The sequence below is a fragment of the Pestalotiopsis fici genome, assembly GCF_000516985.1.
Source record: "Pestalotiopsis fici W106-1 unplaced genomic scaffold PFICI_Scf_10, whole genome shotgun sequence".
Classification (NCBI taxonomy): Eukaryota; Fungi; Ascomycota; class Sordariomycetes; order Amphisphaeriales; family Sporocadaceae; genus Pestalotiopsis; species Pestalotiopsis fici.
In genome coordinates this window covers 240,046-259,746 of record NW_006917100.1, presented here as the reverse complement: position 1 = coordinate 259,746, position 19,701 = coordinate 240,046, and the positions used below count along the sequence as shown (strand labels likewise).

Below are 19,701 nucleotides of genomic sequence, written 5' to 3'. Positions count from 1 at the left end.
AGCGACCTCTGTAGTTGTCGATGCCCAGGCAAATACTAGATCTCGACAAACAAAACAAAAATATGCCGTTAACAATTGAAAGCATTTTGCTGAATTAACATTCTGGGTTGATGAAAAGTATAATGCAATTTTAAGATGCAGAATATATCTTCCGAGTCGCGTCTTTTCTGCAAATACTTGAAGTACCTGTGGGCTATATGGTACTCTCGGGGCACAAATTTAGTGGACGGATGCTAGTAGGCGACCTAAGTTTAGCAGAGTTCTAGTGGGATCTTTAGCCATGGATGCCCACTAGAATCCGCCAAACACAGCGTCGCGCTAGGTATTGCTCAAGGCAGCATCTCACAGCCATTGCTGGCCGCGTCTTGCTCGCCCCGCCGCCGAGCTCCGATACACACCACTCTTGGGTGTCCCCAGAGACTCTTGAGCTAAGGCCGTAAGAAAGTGAATCCCTATTGCGACTCCATCAACCACCATGGCCTTCCTCTCATCCATGCCGACAGCGCTGCTCACTGCCTCACGCATCCCCGTCATGCCGGCGCACCCCAAGCAAATGCAGTCGGCGCCCTTGTCCACCAGCCTCTGGGCCGCCGCACCGAGGCCCGCGTAAACCACGTCCCGAGGCAGCGACTCGAGCTCCAAGACCGAGACGTGGCCCGTCTCGCACCCCACCGAGTAGTTCGCAAAGCCGTACTCGACCGTTGACCGCGCGTGCATGACGGCGGACCGCTCGCTCGTGGTGACGATGCCCACGCTCTCGCCGCACATGCGACTCGCGTACAGCGCGGCCTCCATGATGCCCATGACGGGCTGCTCGTACTCTTCGCGCAGCATGGCGATTAGAGGGTGCGCCGAGAAGCAGGCGACTAAAAAGCCGTCGAAGCGCTTGGGATCGGCCCGCAGGAGAGGGTGGAGTGCCCTGAACGAGTCTGCCGCCGAAATGACGGCGTCTACCTTGCCTTCCACAGCCGAAGGGCCGGGTTCTGGACAGGTAAAGCCGTAGACTGTGACATGCTGAGGCAACGTGGATTCAATGCTTTTCAAGCATGAATCTGTCATGGATTGAGTCGAGTTTGGGTTTATCAACAAGAGATTGACGTGTCGGGTGGATTTACCCGTGACCGTGAGTAGCGACGGAGACTTCGCAGACGATGATGCCATGCTGACTGATTTGGTTGAATTGAGTGAAGACTCAAGCGAAGAGAATCTCAACTTGCAAGATGTACGAAAAGTAGAATTGCCAGTCCGTAGCTATCACTTTCCAGGCCCGGCCCCAATATATGGCCGATCTATCTACGCCCCGAATTACCTTCGATGTTCCGGGACGGTATAGAACCCAGGTATGTAGCATGTCCGACGCTATCGGTAGGGGCCGAAACCCAGTATCCACTGCGTTCACCAACCCATGCTAGCGATCTCTGGTTGATGCCATATACTATCTGACCCGCCGACAAAGCTCTATCCAATGAACACCAAGGTGATATCGGTTGTTCAGGAAAATCTGGGGATAAATCGTGTCCAAGGTGTGCCCTTGTAAACGCTCTTGGGCATAACTCTCAAGGAGCTGAACATGATCGTCATGATCGCCAGCCAAGAGAAGGTGTGATTCACTATACCGACCAAGGCCACTAGCATTGACCATCTTTCATCGACGCGATAAACACTCTTCCTTCCACTGTAGGAAACCCAGTTTTCCAGTTCTGTCATATACGATCCCACCATGGGTGTCGCTGGCCCGCCGAAGTCCACAGCGCCTTGACAGCGTGATGAAACGCCTCTTGGCCGCTGCTCATTGCTACGGCAATGGAATCTCTGTAATTACCGGCCTTACCGGCCGCTGACACGTAGGTAAGGACTTCCCAGCCTCTTTCGGCATCTTCGACGGACACATGCTCCTTGATCCCACCCAGCCAGACAAGGCAATGGCGGCAGTACTTGTAAATGTCACGCATGAGCTGCACCTTCTGTTTTTTCTCCTCCTGGTTCGATTAGTTGATGCAGATCTGGTCAATCCAAAAGGTCCTCTTCAGCGTTGGCCATCTCAGTCGACAGAGTGTTTCGTATAACTCTGCATAATAGTGATCTGGCGACCTGATAGTACAATTGTCTCCATGATGGTCGGATCGCCCCAAATATAGGAGACTGCCTCATAACCCTCTTCTCCTGACGGGAGTACAGGGCGCAGCTCACATCCTATCGGGCCATGACTACCGCTAGAAGACGGCAAAAGGTCCAAAACACGGATTTCGTTGTTGGCAAGCATGTTGACGGCGGGAAGGAAGCTAGAGGTCCTTGGACGGCGAGAGAGATGGTTAATATGCTTGGTTTTATCGGCCCGTGGTTTTCAGAACTGAAATTGTTCTCCTGATTGCCAGTTTTGACGAACGAGTGGGCCTGAGCCGCCGGACTGCGGACAGCCTCAACCCATGCCACAGCAAGCTCGTAAAGCCGGCAGTTGCTTGAGAGAACGCGTGAGTACGTGACTACAAGCCCTCCTACATGGGTACATATTCTCTTTCGCTACCATATAGCCTGATGTCGGGTCCGCTTGTATCGACAATCCTGTGGTTGCGACCCTGGTCAATTGTCATTATCTCTCGATACCAACTGTCGAATCCACAATGAAGCTGCTGATTACCTCAACAAAGAGGGGCTAGCCCACCATGCCAGCCTTACCAGGCTTGGGAGGACGAATATTGCAGAGGCTGTGCCGTTGGTGATCGAGATGCCGACATGCAAGTGTTGTCCATGTCCTTCGCGGTTTGTGCAACCATCCCCGCTTCCTAGGTTCGCAGTCATCACAAATGAAAACCTTTCTAGGCACTCGATGAGTCGGCGTGCAGCATGGACGTTGTTCTAGTGTGATGCGATTTACACACTACCCAATGTGTATGTCGCTAAGGTAACACATGTTGTATAGGTAGATGGTGTTGATCTGCTACTAAGCGCTGCCCGACTAATCAATAAGTCGCAGAGAGTTAACCTTCGGTGAATGTCTTGGGGCAACTTGATGCCGCTGGGGCTGCATAGACAACCACGACCAAAAAAGGTGCATGAAGAGTACATGAGTAAGGTTATTATTAGCTTTCGATATAGTAAGAAATCAGCAGCCCATCGACGTAGATGGAATAGTGCACATTGTGTTGGTAATAGCCCCCAAAGTCCACCACCTTTGTGCCCTGTCTCAACATTCCGCATCTGCACTGTACCCAATGAAAATTGCAATTCTGTGGCTCAGCCTTACCCGCTCGCATGCTATCAACCAATCTCCATTCTCAATAAGGCGTGGTCTCTGTTCGGCAGCTCGGATTCATGGAAGTCTGACGGTGAGACGTTCATCTGCGACACAGGTAATTGCTTGCCCAGATCTGTATCGGCAGCTGCCGCAACGGGGGAATGTGAGCTACACGATTTCCATTGTTTGCCCCGGTTCTGTGGAGGTAGCTACATGCCGGCAGACCGGTGATACCCCTTATGGGCCGTTGCTACCTTCGACTCCAATATACCTACATGAAACCATCACCTGCCCCGACTTTAAGATTACTGCATATAGAAGTGACTTGAGTGCTGCATTTCTATTTTGGCAATTGGCCCCTTCGACAGCAGTGTTTGTGTAACATTTGCTCGCTATGCTACCTCAATGCCACGCACCACGTGAATACCGTTATGCTCTGTACTCCAGGCGTTTGGACCGCCGAGCTCAACCATAGCCTTAGTCCGGCCGAGGTAAGGATCGGAACCAGAACTACCTGATGAGGGTCTGTGACTATGAGCACGCGTCCGCATAACCAAACCGTTCTCGTCACTTTCTTCGTGGTAAGGATGATTCGTCCCGCTGCTGATAAGGCCAGTTTTAGACAACTGTGCACTCGGCTGGAAAAGGCTTCGAAACCCATTCCTGTGTGCTCGCTGGCCTAGGAAGAGAATACTCGGGAGACTGACACAAACGATGGCAATGGCGATCTCGGATCCCAACCACAGAAGGGGTAAAACAAGTTTATCTCAGAATTGTCAATTGCTAGTGTCCAAGTGGAAGATTGTATTTGGCAAATTCTTACACGTTGGGTCCAAATCGATTTGATCTCCGGCTTCAAGGATGGTGACAAGTCGGCCAATAGAAACGACGACAACTCTGCAGCCATTGCAGTCAGCAATTGCTCAAGTTCTCGAGGGTTTTTTAAATGATGACACGTACAGATACCCCAAAACAAAGACTGCGCAGATTTGAATACGGCGAAGAGTCGTTATTCGTAGTTTCCAGAGCACTGGGAGAGGCATGATGAGGATAATGACATCGATGAGTAGACCAGTGACACCGAAGCCTGTCCAGAGCCAGCCGGTATTGAGACACTTCCCAGGCAGTGCGGGATTCCAGGCCTTTTGAACGGGGCTGCACATAAAGATGTCGCCAAACAGACGTGCGAACAGCCATGCAAAATTCATTGCGTGTACTAGCCACAGCGCATGCTTGAACCTAGAGTTGTTCGCGGATAGCACGCGATCGTAGAAGAAAAGGGCCGAGGCTTTGCTCAAGACTGTGCCGATGTCAAAAGTGTAATGTACCGCCCACAGAATTTTGAGGAATTTGTATAGATTCTCTGGTGGCACATCTTGTACATGTTGCCCAAGACCGTAATCGACCAGCTTGAGGCCCATACCACAATTGGCAATGTTTAATGCCTGTCAGTCTGTCAGTGTCAAAGTCAACACCATGAAGAGAAACATGTGAGACGAGGAATTTGTACCCCCGCCGCGAAGACCATCCAATCATCCCACCAAAATTTAGTTGTTATATGGGAGGTAGGAGACACAGGCAATAAAGCTCGAGACCATGCTCGTAGAAGTATAATAATGGTTGGAACAACAATCATGGCAATGGGAAGCACTCGCAATTGGCCTTGCTGAATCTCGCTGATTTCGACATTTTGAGCTGACGACATCTCTGCAATGTAATGTTGGTCGCAAAAATGATGATGATTATCCGATGCTTGAGTTTTGGCTGCGACCTGTAGAGAAGATGAAGAGAATAAAAGATGGTGAATTGCAGGAGAAAAGCGCGAGGATAAGAGCTCAGAGAAGATGTCAGGAATTGCATGCGTGAGGCTGGACCGAACCTCGTAACCGGATCACTCACATTCAATATGATATTGCCCCCAAGGACTTCTGGGAGGATCCAATGTATGCGGGCGTCGAAGGAATAACAGAGGTAACACCACAGCATCTATTGGCCTTACGCCCCCAAAATATCTGCAGAGACCAGGCGTAGTCGTGTTGCCGCTACACTGCGACGCGACAAATTGAACAAAAGACAGAATTGTTCTGGATATGGTTATTGAGATGACGGATTGGTTTAAAATCGAACAAAGACAGAGTTTTGACTAATGGCTGAAAAATAAATACTGAGAAGCTTTGGTTCTGAATGGAATTTCCTTCACTGGTGTCATCTGTGTGAACGTGCCTGGCCTCCCAGGAAGGGCCAGCCACCGGTGTCCGCTGCTGAGTTCGAGATCGATTGGTCTACTAATAAAAACGTTGGAGCGGGTTGCATCAAGTATCATGCACAGGTCTCATTGCCAAGTTCAAGATTAGCACGCAGCCAGCAGATTAAACATAGCCATTCATCTTGGGCGTCGCGTGAGGGTACAGGCCACAATTGGTGCGATCAGGCTCAGCTGCAGTAGTAGTACAATAAGCTCTAGTACGAGAGGCCCCCAAGCCATCCACACTATATGTGTTACAGACACTTGTGTAACACAACTTTGTACTCATTGCATTGCACCCTCATACTACCTGCCTGCCCACCTACGCAGTCGACTCTTGCAACCATAACGCCCGAAACCGACCTTGGGCGCGCTTCCACAACTCAGCAGGCTGTCCGACCTCGACGATCCTTCCGGCATCTAAGACCATGACTCGGTCGCATGCCATGGCCATTTCACGGCGGTGCGTCACGATGAGCACCGTGTAATTCGCAAACTCGTCCATCAAGAGGCGAAGCACGATGCGCTCCGTCTCGGTATCCGTGCTTGATGTAATCTCGTCCAGGAGCAGCAGGCCCCCGTCGACATGATCGGTAGTGGCGCGCAGCTTGACACGTCGGCGCAGCACCGCGCGCGCAAAGCTGAGCAGCTGCTTTTGTCCACTGCTGAGCTCACCAGGGACAAATGGGGCGGCGAGCCCACCCTTGCTGCGCACCACTTCCAGAAGGTCGAGATCGGCCAGAACAGTCGTGCACTCGTCGTCCGAGGCGGCGCGCCATGGGTCGAGATTTTCCCGGAAAGACGTCCCACTGGGAAGAAAGGTGGCGTCTTGAGATTCGGCGATGATGCGCTCGCGGAGACAAGTTTGATCAACTTGGTTGACAGATATACCGTCTATTGTGATTGCTGACGTAGTTTTCTCCGACGTGAGAGGTGATGATTCTTTGATGCTAGGATCCAATAATCGCAAAAGAAGAGCAAGAACAGATGATTTACCGCTATGGTCGCAAATCAACTTAGCAAGAGTTTCGATAACGTTTTGGTCGCTATTCTTACCTTCCTGTTCGCCCACATATTGCAATCTTTTCCGTTGCAGATATCTGCAAGTTCAAGTCCTTGAGGACAGGAGCCTCATCTGTATACTCGGCACTCACATTGTGTAACTCGATGCAGCCGCGATCTGGCCAGTTTTGATCAGGTACAATGTTATTATCCGGGGGAAGCTCCTGTTCAGTCTCTTGAATGAAACTTGTCAGCCTGCTAATGGCGCCAAGCGAAGTTTCGAGGCCCGTATACGCGACCACAATGGTGCCAAGTGTTGATGCCAGGGTAGTGAGCGTGACCAACCCAGCACCCACACTACCCGCGTTTGAGCGCAAACGTGTCGCCAGCACGACGAGCACAATGGACAGTATCGCGACAATCAAGTTCATGATGAGCATTAACCATTGCTGTGCCATGGCTAGCAAGTAAGACGGGCGCTGAGAGTCGATAAGAAGTGCTGTATTACGCGCCTGGTATCGAGGAAACCACCCGAAAGCACGGATCGTATGTATGCCGGTGATAGTATCAAGAAAGTTGGTGCTTATTGGACAAGGATGTTAGTATACTACAAGTCTGCAGGTGTTTCAGATGGGCCTGAGGCTATGCATTTGATAAACACTTACTAGAGCGGCGTCTTGGCTTCTAAATCAAGAATTCGCAACCTCTTTGAACTCGGCAGATAAACGTGCTGTACCGCCCATATTAGTGCGATAAAGACGGGATAACTCAGAGCTAACCAGCCAGACGATATCGCTATGACCACGGCCTGGCCAATCGCACTAGACAAGGTAAAACTCAAGTTGTTGACCATGCGTGGAAGCATCGTATCCAATATGGTCATGTCTTGAGTAAACAGATTCAAGATTTTGCCCAAGTCTGTAGTTCCCAGAAAGCGCAAGCTGCTGTGCATGACAGCATCAACAACTTTGTGATGAAGATTTGTTCCGGTATTCCTCACTCCTGTGCGTAGCATGATCAAACCTGCTGGAAATACACACAAGACTGTGGCCGCCCCAAAGAAAGCGTAGAGTCCAATCCAGTACTCCCAAGAGTGTTGAGGCTTTGTCTGGGTCGAGTCACTTGAAATAAACTTGAGCCAGACGGTTTGGAAATTTGGGAAAAATCCACTGCCGACGACCAAAACCACGAAGATGGCTAGAGGGATAGCTCCGATGGTGGTAAGCCACTGCCGATATACCTGCGAGTCAGCAGATGGGAGAGTTATAGGTTGTTGTGATTTCTTTTCTCGTAAATCATTGCCCTCATGTGTCGATCTTTTTGTTCTCACTACCGGATCTTGGGCCACCGGCCTGCCCGGATCCACATTGTGAGATTCTTGTGTGTTGGTCCAAACTCGAGGTTCGTCGCTACCGTGGGAATCCTGTACCCTCTGTGGCAAGGCATCGTCAACAAGCTGGTCGGCAAGGCTGCCATCACCAGAGATGGTAATGACCCTGTCAGCCAACGTCAAAAAAGGGACAGCATGGGTCGAAGCAATGACGGTTGTCTGCCGTTGTCGGAGTAGCCCGTTCTTTCCAAATAGGTTCAGGCCTACGCGCGCTTGCGTTGACCCGTCGAGTGCACTGAAGACGTCGTCCAAGATCATGATTTCGGCATCCGCATAAAGTGCGCGCGCCAGTGAGAGTCGCTGCCGCTGTCCGCCACTCAATGAAACGCCCTTGCTGCCAACAATGGTCTGATCGCCCCTAGGCATCTGCTGTAAATCTTCACTAAGCATCGATGCTAGTATGACTTCAGCATATCTGTTTGACGAGAATGAGGAATGAGCGATAATATTTGACCTTATGGATGCGTTGAATATCACCGCCTTCTGGTCGCAATAGGCTATTGATCTGGAGCGAAGCCAAATGGTTCCTTGCATAAAGGCCACTTCACTGAGAAGGGCCTTGCATAACGTCGATTTGCCGGATCCTACAGAGCCCGTCACAAATGTGATGGAAGCTCTTGAAATTTCGAGATTGACGTCTTTGAAGACGATGTCTTCGGGAGACCACCCAAAGGTGGCATGAGAGAGACCAATCGTTTTGTTTTTGGTCTCATCAAGACCATCAAGCTTTGCATCCGTGGATTCTAGTAGGCGAAATTCTCGGTAATCTACCCTCTCGATTCGTGTCAAGTATAGCCAGATCCTATTCAGCGATGCGATACTGGCAGCGATGATGGGAATGATTTGCAGGAACTGTTGCAGTGGCGCGGTCAACAAGGACAAGAGAAGGAGTGCAGTGTAAGCGCGGGTTTGATCCAGAACGTGTGATACAAATGCAAATGTGAGGGCCGGAGAAATTGCCTGAGGCAATTGGCTGAGGCTTGCACTGATGGCTATCAATGTGCGAGCCTTTTGACCAATGCGAATTTCATTCTCACGCTCATGTTTGACGAGGTTGGCGGCCGGCGTCGCCATGCCTGTGACGCGGAGATCTTTAACCTGCGAAAGAGTTTCCGAGGTTACGCCAGTGCGCTGCTGAACATTGGCCATCCAAGCTGACTGGTAGGGTATTGCACGCTGAGAAATCATGTAGGATATGCCAAATCCGATGAGCACAATCACCAGTGGTGCGATAAAGGCATTACCGACCTGGTGGTATAGTAACCAAAGCGCAATGGGAATCTGGACAGTATTTGCCCAAATCTCATGGATGGATCTGATTCCCGTATAGATACGTTCCACATCCGCACCCATCAGAGTGACAGCTGCAAGGTCGCCATCGCTTTTGTGGGCAATCTTATTTGTCTTTTGGTATATAGCTGTGATGAGGAATGCGCGAAGTCGTGATTGAAATCGCTCCTGGTAATACCAATAAAGGGCAGTAGAAATTGCAATGCCTAGGTATATGAACAGGGCCGTCACGATAAGACCCGGAACGGTGAGCGTGTCAGTGTCCGTGTTGGCCGCAAGGTAATCCAGAAGATACTGCAAGAAAAATGGCTGACAGAGGTTGAAGCCGATGAGACACAGTCGAGGAAAGACTGCCATCAAGAAATGAGAGCCAAGTGGTGCAGCTAACCACGTGGTCAGGTGCCAACTGAAGAAGCCAGCAGAGGTTTCAGCAATCTGAATCTTGTCTTCGCCATCATGGACGTTGGGGCATAGGTCGAGGTCCAATGGGTATAAGTCCTCCATTGCCAACGGCTTCTGATATCCAGCCCATAGTAATGGATTTAGCCATGCGTAAAGACCAAGACTGATGATGCTGCTAATTTCTTCCGGGCTGTGATCATGCGCACTCCAGACGACCCATGCGCGGCGCTGAAAAGTCTCCAAAACTAGGAGGACAAGCTCCACGGGAGTGCATGCCGTGAAAAGTCTCGTAAAGCCACCAGAAATGCCATCCTCGTTTGGCCACAGCCCGGTGTTCCAAAGCAAGGGACATCGAGCCACATCGTAGATGAAAGTAAGCAACAAAAAGCTACATACGAGAATAGACGGACGGACTGATCTGAAGTGCTCAAGTGGCGATAGCCCAAGAAGAAGGCATGATGCTGCAAAGTCTAGTATCCTCGAGGCCTTGAGTGGCTCGGTTTGGTCGTGTCCAACGTGAAGCGCCTCGACAAGAAGAGCGAGGCGTAGACCTGCAAAGGCAACGCAGAAAACCAATTTCAAGGCAAATACATGGATTGGAGCGCGTGTGATGTTGGAGCGTCGGCGAAGGAGATGTAGATATCGCAGACCACCTAGGGCTAGGAACGCTCCAGCAGTGGCTGGTGACAACCAAAAGATCCATCTGTATTCGGTTTGCGCAAAAGTGTCCGTGAATGTGCAGAGATCCAAACCGAAGGCTTCGGCGCTGATGCACGAATTGGGGTCCATTGAACTGCTGGCCTCTAAGGTAGGGCAATCAGCGCTAAAACACAGCACTAATTGACTTGGCGGCTCTAAGGACGGAGCTCAAACGAACCCAGCTTGGCTTGAGGATGCATTCAGTATACAGACTGGTCTTGTATATCGTTCTCTTTGGATAAAAAAGTGAGATCAATGCATGGTTTGAACTTTTTCTGGGTTGGTATTCGATTAATAGTATTAATAGTGAGTTACTGCTGCTCCCTACATACGTTATTACGATGGATTGGATAATTGCCAAAGTTCCTCATTACCAGATTCAGCTAGGCCTCAAATCAGGGACGGTGGTTGATCATCACTAAGAGAACGGCACAATATAGAAGCGCGTTTTCAATTGATTAAAATGACCTCCTTACAAATATATCAAGAAAGGAAAAGAGAAAGAGAAAGATCTGTTGAAAATAGCTTCATCCGGTTGAAGTAAATGTTCAGAAAACGCTATAATGACAAGAACCATAGCCAAGAGGTGGGTGGTAGGTTAGTCGAGACGAAAGACCCTGGATCCAGAATGAGAACGGAGAATTACAAGTACGGGTAGGTGCTAGAAAGCAGTACGCTGGTGGCGGCGGGCGGGCGGGAAATGGTGGAAGATCTAGCGCATTGGGGGGGGCCACAAGGCGTAGTCGTACAGGGGTAAACACGGGGACCGTTGGCGGCAACTAAAACACCTCCCGCGGAACACGTCAGGATCCCGCGGAACTTCCACCAGTGTCACCATTCTGTCAGACAAATACACGCGATAACCCACCGGTTCGGTTGTCGCCCTGCACAAATGTTACATTCAAGACGCGGCATATGTTTTCCTTGGCAAGGCTCCAATCAAGTCTGGATCCGAACGTTCATGCATCCCAAAGCCCTGCATACTACGCGATGCGACTCATAAAGCTTGACTGGGTAGTATCGGCATGTTCAAAATCCCCGTCTCATTCAGTACTGACTACTGGCTGAGATACTCAAAGGAAAACTCCAACTCGGAAATCCGCTGTTCCGCACATGAGGCTTCGGAGTAAGTGAACATAGCATATCATTGACAAGCTCTTCCAATCACCCAAGTTAATGCCATGCATCCTTGATTGTAGCACTGCTGGCGTAATCATTACCTTCAAGTGTTGGTATTGAAAAAGAAAATGTACTCATCCTTTTCGTGGCCGTGGACATTTGTCTTGCATATCCTAATCTTGCTTTCATGTTTCGCCTTGACGGACAGCCGACTTCTCTCACACCATGACCAGCTATTACAGAGATTAGATACAGGCAATGACTATCAACTACTTCAACGGAATTCTAAACAACCATCTAACTCAAGCTATCTTCAAGCAAATACAACACGTAAGAAAGCATTCTTCTACATTTCAATAGTGCATTCCAATTGACTTATTTATAGAATTCTTTGTAAACAGCACCTCTCTTCCAGATGTCGATTTCGATATCGGGGAATCCTACGCTGGACTCTTGTCCATCAGCGAGGACCTCTCTATTCTCGAAAGGCTGTTTTTCTGGTTCTTTCCCTCTTCATCCGCTACTTCCCGGGATGAAATTGTAATCTGGCTTAATGGCGGTGTAAGTTGGACTTTGAATTCGTTTTGAAGGATCTGGCTCACGATGATTTAGCCAGGCTGCTCCTCCTTGGAAGGTCTACTGCAGGAAAATGGCCCGTTCCTTTGGCAGTATGGCACCTATAAACCAGTTCCCAATCCCTGGAGCTGGAGTCGCCTAACCAATATTGTTTACATTGAGCAGCCCATTGGCACTGGATTCTCTACAGGAACGCCATCCATCCATGATGAAAACGAACTGAGCCACCAGTTCATGGGCTTCTGGAAGAACTTTGTTGACCTTTTCGGGCTGCATGGCTTCAAGGTATACATTACGGGCGAATCGTATGCCGGCATGTATTGTCCATACATTGGGTCGGCATTTTTGGACGCTCAGGATGCCACATATTTCAATGTGTCCGGCATGCTCATTTATGACCCGCTCATCGGAAACGCCATCAGTGATCGCAATATAGCGGCTGTTCCATTTGTTGACCAGCACAAGAGTCTGTTTCCTCTAAACGATTCCTTTGCAGGCAATATGCACAGACTTCATGAGTCTTGCGGCTTTCAGCACCGCCTAACAACATACCTGACTTTCCCACCACCAGGCCCACAGCCAGATTTAGGGACTATGAATCTGACTGATGAGTGCCAAGGATTGTGGACATCTATCTACACAGAGATGTTTCCTATAAACCCGTGCTTTGATGAGTATCAGGTGGCCACAACTTGCCCTCTGCTTTGGGACGTGCTCGGAGCGCCTGGCTCATTGTCATATCTCCCCAAAGGCGCAGAAGTTTATTTCGACAGGGCAGATGTCAAGAAAGCAATACATGTACACGAAAACCAATCTTGGTCCGAGTGTAGTGGTGGGATCTTTCAAGACAACATTGACGCTTCTGACCCCAGCAGCTGGGCGGCCATTCCTCGTGTCATTGACGCGACCCAAAACGTCATCATTGGCCACGGACAACTCGACTTTGTGCTGATCAGTAACCAGACACTGCTTGCTATCCAAAACATGACCTGGGGCGGCTTGCAGGGGTTCCAGTCTGCACCCAGCGAGCCCTTCCTCGTCCCTCAGCACGCTCTCTCCACGTACGCGGCCATCACCGCCACCAATGACCAGTCACAGCTGGCTACTCTGACTGGCGCTGGGGTCATGGGCACAACACATACGGAGCGAGGGCTTACGTTCGTGACTATCAACATGGCAGGGCACATGGTACCGCAATATGCGCCAAGCGCGGCCTATCGTCATCTAGAGGTTCTCCTGGGGCGCGTGGATAGTCTTGAATCCAATGAACCATTTACGGAGTAAGGTGTCCTATAGTGAGCGAAACGAATTAAGGTGGTAATTAATCTTTCTCTTATAATATTGCGTAACCCTTATACTAAAATACACTTATTGGCTGCGGTTTCTTTCGTAGCTGATACCCATCCCATACATTCACCTTCCAGCGTGTTCAAGATGGTGTACCATGGTATTACCGGAGGTATGATGGTTTGAATGTGATGTCGACACACCACCTTGCCTCGCGGGAGTTCAAAACGTCGTGAAGTACCAATATTAACGTCCCGAATGAGTGGGATTTCTCTTTGAAGGCATGTAATAGTGGGCCCTCTCTCTAGACTATTCCATCGAATAAAGAACCCGTTACTCAGTCTTGGCAAAGTAGCGTGAAGATCTTGCTCGCGAGATGTTGCCGGAATGTGGGAGTCATGATCGCTGACTTCTTTAGCACTTTTCAAGATAGGTCAGATCGGCAGAAGGGGGGGAGAGGTGAGGCGGTAGCATCTCGTTAGTCAGATTGATCATATTTGCCCATTGAAGGATTCTGTCGTATCAAGCAATGGAGCAACAACCTTGACAACCTCGCAACCCGACAATAACCATCAGACCACTGGTATTCATCCGAGGTCAGCACTAATGTTTGTTCTTATCCCCACAACGGCAATTGCTTTTCCTCCTGCCATTTCAGATCTATTTTGTCGTTTCTTATTGCATTAGTAGATCATGGATCTGCGCGTTCCCTTGAGTTCAAAATTCGAATCTCCAACGGCTGTCGCTGTCCAGGTGGGTTGTGGGCGGGAGCAGCGGGGTTTCCCGCGCTTTCTTTCGGACTTTATAAAAATAAGCTTTTGCCCAACGCCGCGGGCCTTTCCGCCCGGACCGTCTACAGACTAAGAGGTAGCAATGCATCGAAGCAGTTGTGAGGGGAAGGTCGTCCGGCGCAGCCGGGCTGGCGCCATCATAGTGATCCGATTAGAACAAGCATTAGCAATACAACGTCAACTGCCACCATCGTGGCCATCCATGCCGTGGTAGTATTGGGTAAGCATTAGGCTCGTCTCACCGACCCTCGTCTAAAGATCGCAATGCGAACGAGTGGGTATCGGTAGCATGGTGCCGATATGCTATGTAGATTGTCAAACTTGAAGGTAACTGGCTGGCGCGGTCACGGCATCTTGTCTATCTGTATATACACAGTACAGGCATTTGATGATAAATTTGTGGTCTATGCCGTATGCATATTCTAAAGCTTTGCCAAAAATCATCGTCTTAATGTGTATAAGTCAAAGCGACGGGCTGTGATACTATCAAGCTCTAGCGAAATTGCGAAACTGCGTAAATTGTTCTCTCACCGAGTTTACGCAGCTTGAAATAATTGCTGAGATGAATCAATAGTTGGTAAAAATATCAAACATTAAAATACTGCATCTCATATGCGGTGGGGATTGGTAAGTTTTAGCGACGACTATTAAATCATCACCTCATCGAGTACATAGTGCTGCTTGCAGATCATTGGAGCAGAAGATGTTTGAAAAACAAGCATTGCGGCTCGGGAAGCTTTCTAACACTCTAGACACGCCAGGTGGATCAGTGAGATTGATTGGCATGAGGTGACCGCGATCTAGAACTTTGACGCCTAGGAGGAGGCATCGCGGCACCAAAGCAAGGGATATCCACGAGGCCTTAGGCATGCCTTACTAAAAGGGAGCATGAGGGAATAGCGTGGCCATACCGGTCAACTGCGGGGATGGTACAATCGAAATCCTGTTGCCGCCAAACCTTGTCGCCAATAATAGTTGTCGGCAGTTTGATGCAATACGACTGGGGATGCAAGCTGTCAGGAAAGATTTCACAAGTCGGAGGTAATCGGTTAACGACTCGGAATAAAGAAACTTGCGAGCCAGTCCGATAAATAAACAAATGCTTGAAGATGGAGTCTTGCACCAGCATTGCGGCTGCCAGCAGAACCTCTTTTTGAAATAATCTACAGATATTGCAAACATGGCGTACAAACTGATATTCTGAACACGGAAGAGATGAGTTCCAAAGAGAGCGATCCCAAGTCTCCAAGGATAAAGAGGCGTCGTGGTGCCTGTCAACTGTGCCGTGAAAAGAAGGCTAGATGTGAGTAGGCACCAATCGCAGGTTGGTTACTGCCCATACTAAGTGTTTAGGCAATGGGGAAGAGCCATGCTCTTTTTGTAAAGTATGTCTTCGCCATCAGCTTGCTGGATGACAAACACATGAGAGGATGAAAGCTTATCTGCTACATACACTAGCGACATGACAACACCTGTACCTATCAACCAACAAAAGCCAAGCTACAGAGCAACAGAACAAGTGCTCATCAGCAACATGAAGAAAATGCCGGCTCGGCATTGACTCTTGGCTCGCCCAGCGAGGCAATTGCCATCCCATGGTATGACACTATGGATTGGTCCTATGGCTTAACGGACCAGAGTCACGAATCCTGGCTGCATGAATCGCACAGCACTATTTTGCATGATGAGACCGATATTCTGGTTCACGAGCTTGATTCAAGCTCGGAAAACCGGCGGTCTATACAGTCTGCTATATTTTCCCCGGCGGTACCGGAATTTCTGGCCTCTGAAGTGCCTTGGACTGCAGCAGGTTAGGCATTTCCCAAATCGGAATACACAATTAGTATCTGAAAGCTCTTCTACCTCAACTCAAGATGATTCTCATGCACTATCACTGTTACAAGAGGCATCTGACTTAGCAAATGGCACTGAATGGGTTCTGGAGACTAGCAGTAGTACCCACAACCTTGATGGCACGGCTTCGAACTCACTTGGCCCTCTCAAGGAGTCTCGGCCCTGCCTTGGAACGAAGCAATTGATTGCAACAGAACAATCAGGCAACGGAAAACGTCGCAGAAGCCTGTTATTTCCCAATCTTCACTCATTTGCTAATTCATCCGTGATCAAAAGAAATAAATCCTCCTACGACCTCACCGAAGTCTCGGCTGGTGAATCGATTGAACAAATGACGACAAAGGATCGCATTCGTCAGCTTACAGCTACGATTCTTTCAAAACAGTCCATGCTGGGACTTCCTACAGCTTGGGCTGATCATGTTGGAGACAACTCTCCCGGGGACATGAATGTGAATTGCACATTGTCGGTAAGCCAGGTGCAAAATTTGGTGAACTGTGAGTATAATGACTGACCCGGACCATGCCTGTCATGACACGAGCTCATTTGGACGTCAGCATGTTTCGAGGATCCAACAGGGTAAGTGTGTCCATGGGTTTTATTCTTGGGTTAGTAACGGACACTAACGATTCACGAGCTTATCAGAATATCATGCTTTCTTGAAAAAGGAAACGTCACAAAACTCATCAAAGAAGATTGCCTCGAAGAAGCACAGAAGATGGCAATTCCAACAGATTCGGAAGACTTCCTGTTGACACTCGCCCTCGCTTGATGAGCTATGATCGAAACGAATATGAGTCTAAGCTTCATATGTGACCTGCAAGTACGATTGTTGGAGCAATACCAACTCCTGGTAACGGAGCCTGACTCCATATCAAAGTATTTGGTAGGTATAACCCTGCTCAAACTGTAGGGCAAGTATTTCTAATATTCGAATTAAACAGAGTATCGTCGCAATGGTACGTTATTGTGATTTTGATTCTTCATTGCTCGCCCATGGAGCGTGACCATCGTATTAAGAGTCAATCTAGTCCGTCTTTGCATTCAGATTTGGCCTCGAGAAATGTTCATCTATCCTAGCCGAGGCTGTTTCACTTGCACAGTCTCTCAGGCTTCATCTTGATTTCATTCTGCAGGGAAAGGAGTCTGGAATCAGTACAATCCAAGTGAAACGGGCAACATGGTTCCTCTTCGTCATTGATAAGCGCTACGCGCTTCGTTGGCAAACATTTCCGGTACGCCCGCCATGATCTCTTTTTGGACAACTTTTGACCAGTTCAGCTGTTGCCCGAATTGGACTACGACCTGCCGCGATCTGAAAAGAGACGACATACTAGCCGGTCATCCCAATCCGACACTGGCACAAACGGATACGAAGAAGATTGGCTATGTTACCAGTGCTCCTATGCCCAAATTTGTGTTCGCATTACCAAGGGCTCCTTCTTATCTGCCACATGCAGTAACTCAGCATCGAAGGAGAAGGTCAGAAGGGACATGGTGCGAGAAGAATCACAACCCCTGTCCGACGAGATGCAGAATGCAACCATCAATAATCTCCTGGCAGATCTGCAGGATTGGTTTAAATCAGTTCAATTCATCACACATAGCCGAGCAGATGCTGAGGGCGAAGCCAGCATACAAGAGTGCCAAATGCTTCTAAAGATTTCCGCGGCTTACCAGTATTATGAGGCTTTGCTATCAGTGCTTAGCCCACTTGTCATGAACAAGTCACGAGCCCGCTATCATGACCAGTCAAACCAGAAAGATCAGACAGCAACAGAAATGTTGATGCAAACTGTCAGGAGCGTGCTTGAGATGGGGACTCATTTATCGCAGATCACATATGATAGGTATGCAGTCCAAATTGGCATGGTTCTTTAAAGTTGAACTTGGGTCTCGCAAACCAGCAAGAACTTCATTGCTGACCAGTATATGACAGAACACTACTTCACGTCCCAACAATGGCCCTGTGTCTTCTCGCTATTGAGAAAGCGGATGGGAATTCAGAATTGGACGCGAAAAAGCGCGACGGTCGAGTACTGATTGCCATGGCCTATGGACTGTTCGGGAGGCTGGCTGAGACTTTGCCACATCACAAGTTCTTTGAGCATGTTGCGGACCTAGTTTCCATGGTCGATAGGGTTTGAATCCGAGTACGCAAATTCTAGTTCAGATGACGGATGAGCCCAAAACGTCGATATTTGCAGGCAGATAACGGACTAGATCTTTGAAGTCTCCCAAACTGTCAAAATGTAGAAATAAGTGGAGCGCCTCTCCGCACATGTATATATCTTTGACCATCCAACCTCTGTTGGATGTAAACAACTCAACTAATACAACAACTGTTACCCATACCTATCATATCTTTTCACACGAACAAAGAATATTACAACGCTGTAATCGGCACCTGTGGGAATCACTAGAACGATAGAGTGATAGGCACCGGTATATTGAAGAAACAACCGAAGCCTACTGTTGGAGCCACCTATATGGCGATCCAACGGTCCTTATTTACGAATCTATATGCCCCGCGTCGAACCCCCTGCAGTCCTGCAGCGCTCTGACAGCACCCATGTGACGAAAATGGATCTTGGAAATGGGAATGACTAATATATCGAAGCTTAGTTGCAGTCACTTCAAGTTGGCAACTCCTGCAAGTCAGAAGCGCGATTTTCCTCTGCCCACGATGAAATCCGGGAAATATCTCTACATATGTGAACGCTCCCAAATCCATCGATCCCTGGTGGTGTCACAGTCTTGCCCTGGCCCTCTAGCGTAGTATCCCCACAGCAGCGCAGCGATAGCCGGAGGTATTCAAAACAGTGCTCAATGTGCTTGCGTCGGGGCGAGGGAATCCGCGCCTTTGGTTCCGTCGTTGTCGCCGTTGTTGGGAGAAGCTCTTCCACGAGCTCAGCAATGCTGTGCAGGCAATGAAGCTGGTGGAAGACGGCCACGTTGTAGCTCTCGGTTCCGTCGCTCGGTGCGCGGACTGGCGCTGGTAGTAGTGGGAAGGATTGCCACGATGGAACTCGTACAAATCCACCACCCACTGCAAATGTCAGAATAGCAGATCAATCTATTTTGCTCCACATCACTTACACTCTGGAAGCAAATCTGACCACCGCGAATCGCTTGCGTTCAACGGATTAAAGTCCGGCTCTTTCTGGAAAAGAGTAGGTTTAGAGCCAACTAGACTCATTAGAAAGTCAGAGAGCTAGTCAAACCACGGTGGCCACAAGAGTCGCTTACAAGACGGTGCAAATCCATTCACGTCGCCCAATATCTCAGGCAAGGGCGGGTCTGTCCATAATTTCCAAAGAAGGTACCACTGCGCAAATACTATGCAAATAAGGAGGATCCGACGAAGATACTTCCATGAGGTGAGTATGAAATATTCTTCGGTGAGCGTATCCATTCGCCGAAGAACGTTTCTGATATGTTTGCTGAACATTTTGATGAACTCTCGACGGTAGCACAATGCATGAAACTTTGCCTCAAGGAATGATATCCAGAGAGAAAAAGAGGCAGCTGAACGTCTTCAATCACTTGGCTATACTCAGGTCGTTGTCAAGTGGCTCTGGTATCAGAGCGGCCATCGACTGTGGAGTCCCCGGACCGAGCTGCGGTCCGGCAAACGACCATCTCCGGAAAATAATGACCAAAAATGGGGATAGCACAAACACCATTACCAACCAATCAGCACTGGTTTCACTCCACCCCCCAGAGTCCGTTTCCCAATTCTTGTGCAGCTGAATATGATGGCGAAAAATTGTCAGTGAATCAAAAAAAACGAGCAAAACATTTCACGCTT

At 49.0% G+C, this 19,701-nt stretch overlaps 7 protein-coding genes across 7 annotated transcripts; 2 read left to right on the top strand and 5 right to left on the bottom strand.

Moving 5' to 3' along the window:
- Positions 1 to 342: 342 nt before the first annotated feature.
- Positions 343 to 1,161, bottom strand: PFICI_12311 (uncharacterized protein; the record flags this gene model as incomplete). Its single annotated transcript, XM_007840892.1, has 1 exon — positions 343 to 1,161. One exon carries the CDS (start codon positions 1,159 to 1,161, stop codon positions 343 to 345), a length of 819 nt encoding a protein of 272 aa, XP_007839083.1.
- A 542-nt stretch (positions 1,162 to 1,703) lies between these two features.
- PFICI_12310 (uncharacterized protein) lies at positions 1,704 to 1,952 on the bottom strand (the record flags this gene model as incomplete). The annotated part of the gene is made up of 1 exon (XM_007840891.1): positions 1,704 to 1,952. The coding sequence occupies one exon, from the start codon at positions 1,950 to 1,952 to the stop codon at positions 1,704 to 1,706; it is 249 nt and encodes an 82-aa protein (XP_007839082.1).
- A 1,675-nt stretch (positions 1,953 to 3,627) lies between these two features.
- On the bottom strand, positions 3,628 to 4,940 carry PFICI_12309 (uncharacterized protein; the record flags this gene model as incomplete). Its single annotated transcript, XM_007840890.1, has 4 exons — positions 3,628 to 4,001; positions 4,059 to 4,132; positions 4,196 to 4,680; positions 4,746 to 4,940. 4 exons carry the CDS (start codon positions 4,938 to 4,940, stop codon positions 3,628 to 3,630), a joined length of 1,128 nt encoding a protein of 375 aa, XP_007839081.1.
- Positions 4,941 to 5,802: 862 nt separating this feature from the next.
- PFICI_12308 (uncharacterized protein) lies at positions 5,803 to 10,353 on the bottom strand (the record flags this gene model as incomplete). The annotated part of the gene is made up of 3 exons (XM_007840889.1): positions 5,803 to 6,478; positions 6,537 to 7,064; positions 7,148 to 10,353. The coding sequence occupies 3 exons, from the start codon at positions 10,351 to 10,353 to the stop codon at positions 5,803 to 5,805; spliced, it is 4,410 nt and encodes a 1,469-aa protein (XP_007839080.1).
- A 1,157-nt stretch (positions 10,354 to 11,510) lies between these two features.
- On the top strand, positions 11,511 to 13,242 carry PFICI_12307 (uncharacterized protein; the record flags this gene model as incomplete). The annotated part of the gene is made up of 3 exons (XM_007840888.1): positions 11,511 to 11,712; positions 11,768 to 11,943; positions 11,995 to 13,242. The coding sequence occupies 3 exons, from the start codon at positions 11,511 to 11,513 to the stop codon at positions 13,240 to 13,242; spliced, it is 1,626 nt and encodes a 541-aa protein (XP_007839079.1).
- A 3,604-nt stretch (positions 13,243 to 16,846) lies between these two features.
- PFICI_12306 (uncharacterized protein) lies at positions 16,847 to 18,037 on the top strand (the record flags this gene model as incomplete). The annotated part of the gene is made up of 4 exons (XM_007840887.1): positions 16,847 to 16,849; positions 16,922 to 17,125; positions 17,172 to 17,740; positions 17,830 to 18,037. 4 exons carry the CDS (start codon positions 16,847 to 16,849, stop codon positions 18,035 to 18,037), a joined length of 984 nt encoding a protein of 327 aa, XP_007839078.1.
- Positions 18,038 to 18,526: 489 nt separating this feature from the next.
- PFICI_12305 (uncharacterized protein) lies at positions 18,527 to 19,341 on the bottom strand (the record flags this gene model as incomplete). The annotated part of the gene is made up of 3 exons (XM_007840886.1): positions 18,527 to 18,939; positions 18,990 to 19,079; positions 19,140 to 19,341. 3 exons carry the CDS (start codon positions 19,339 to 19,341, stop codon positions 18,527 to 18,529), a joined length of 705 nt encoding a protein of 234 aa, XP_007839077.1.
- Positions 19,342 to 19,701: the final 360 nt, after the last annotated feature.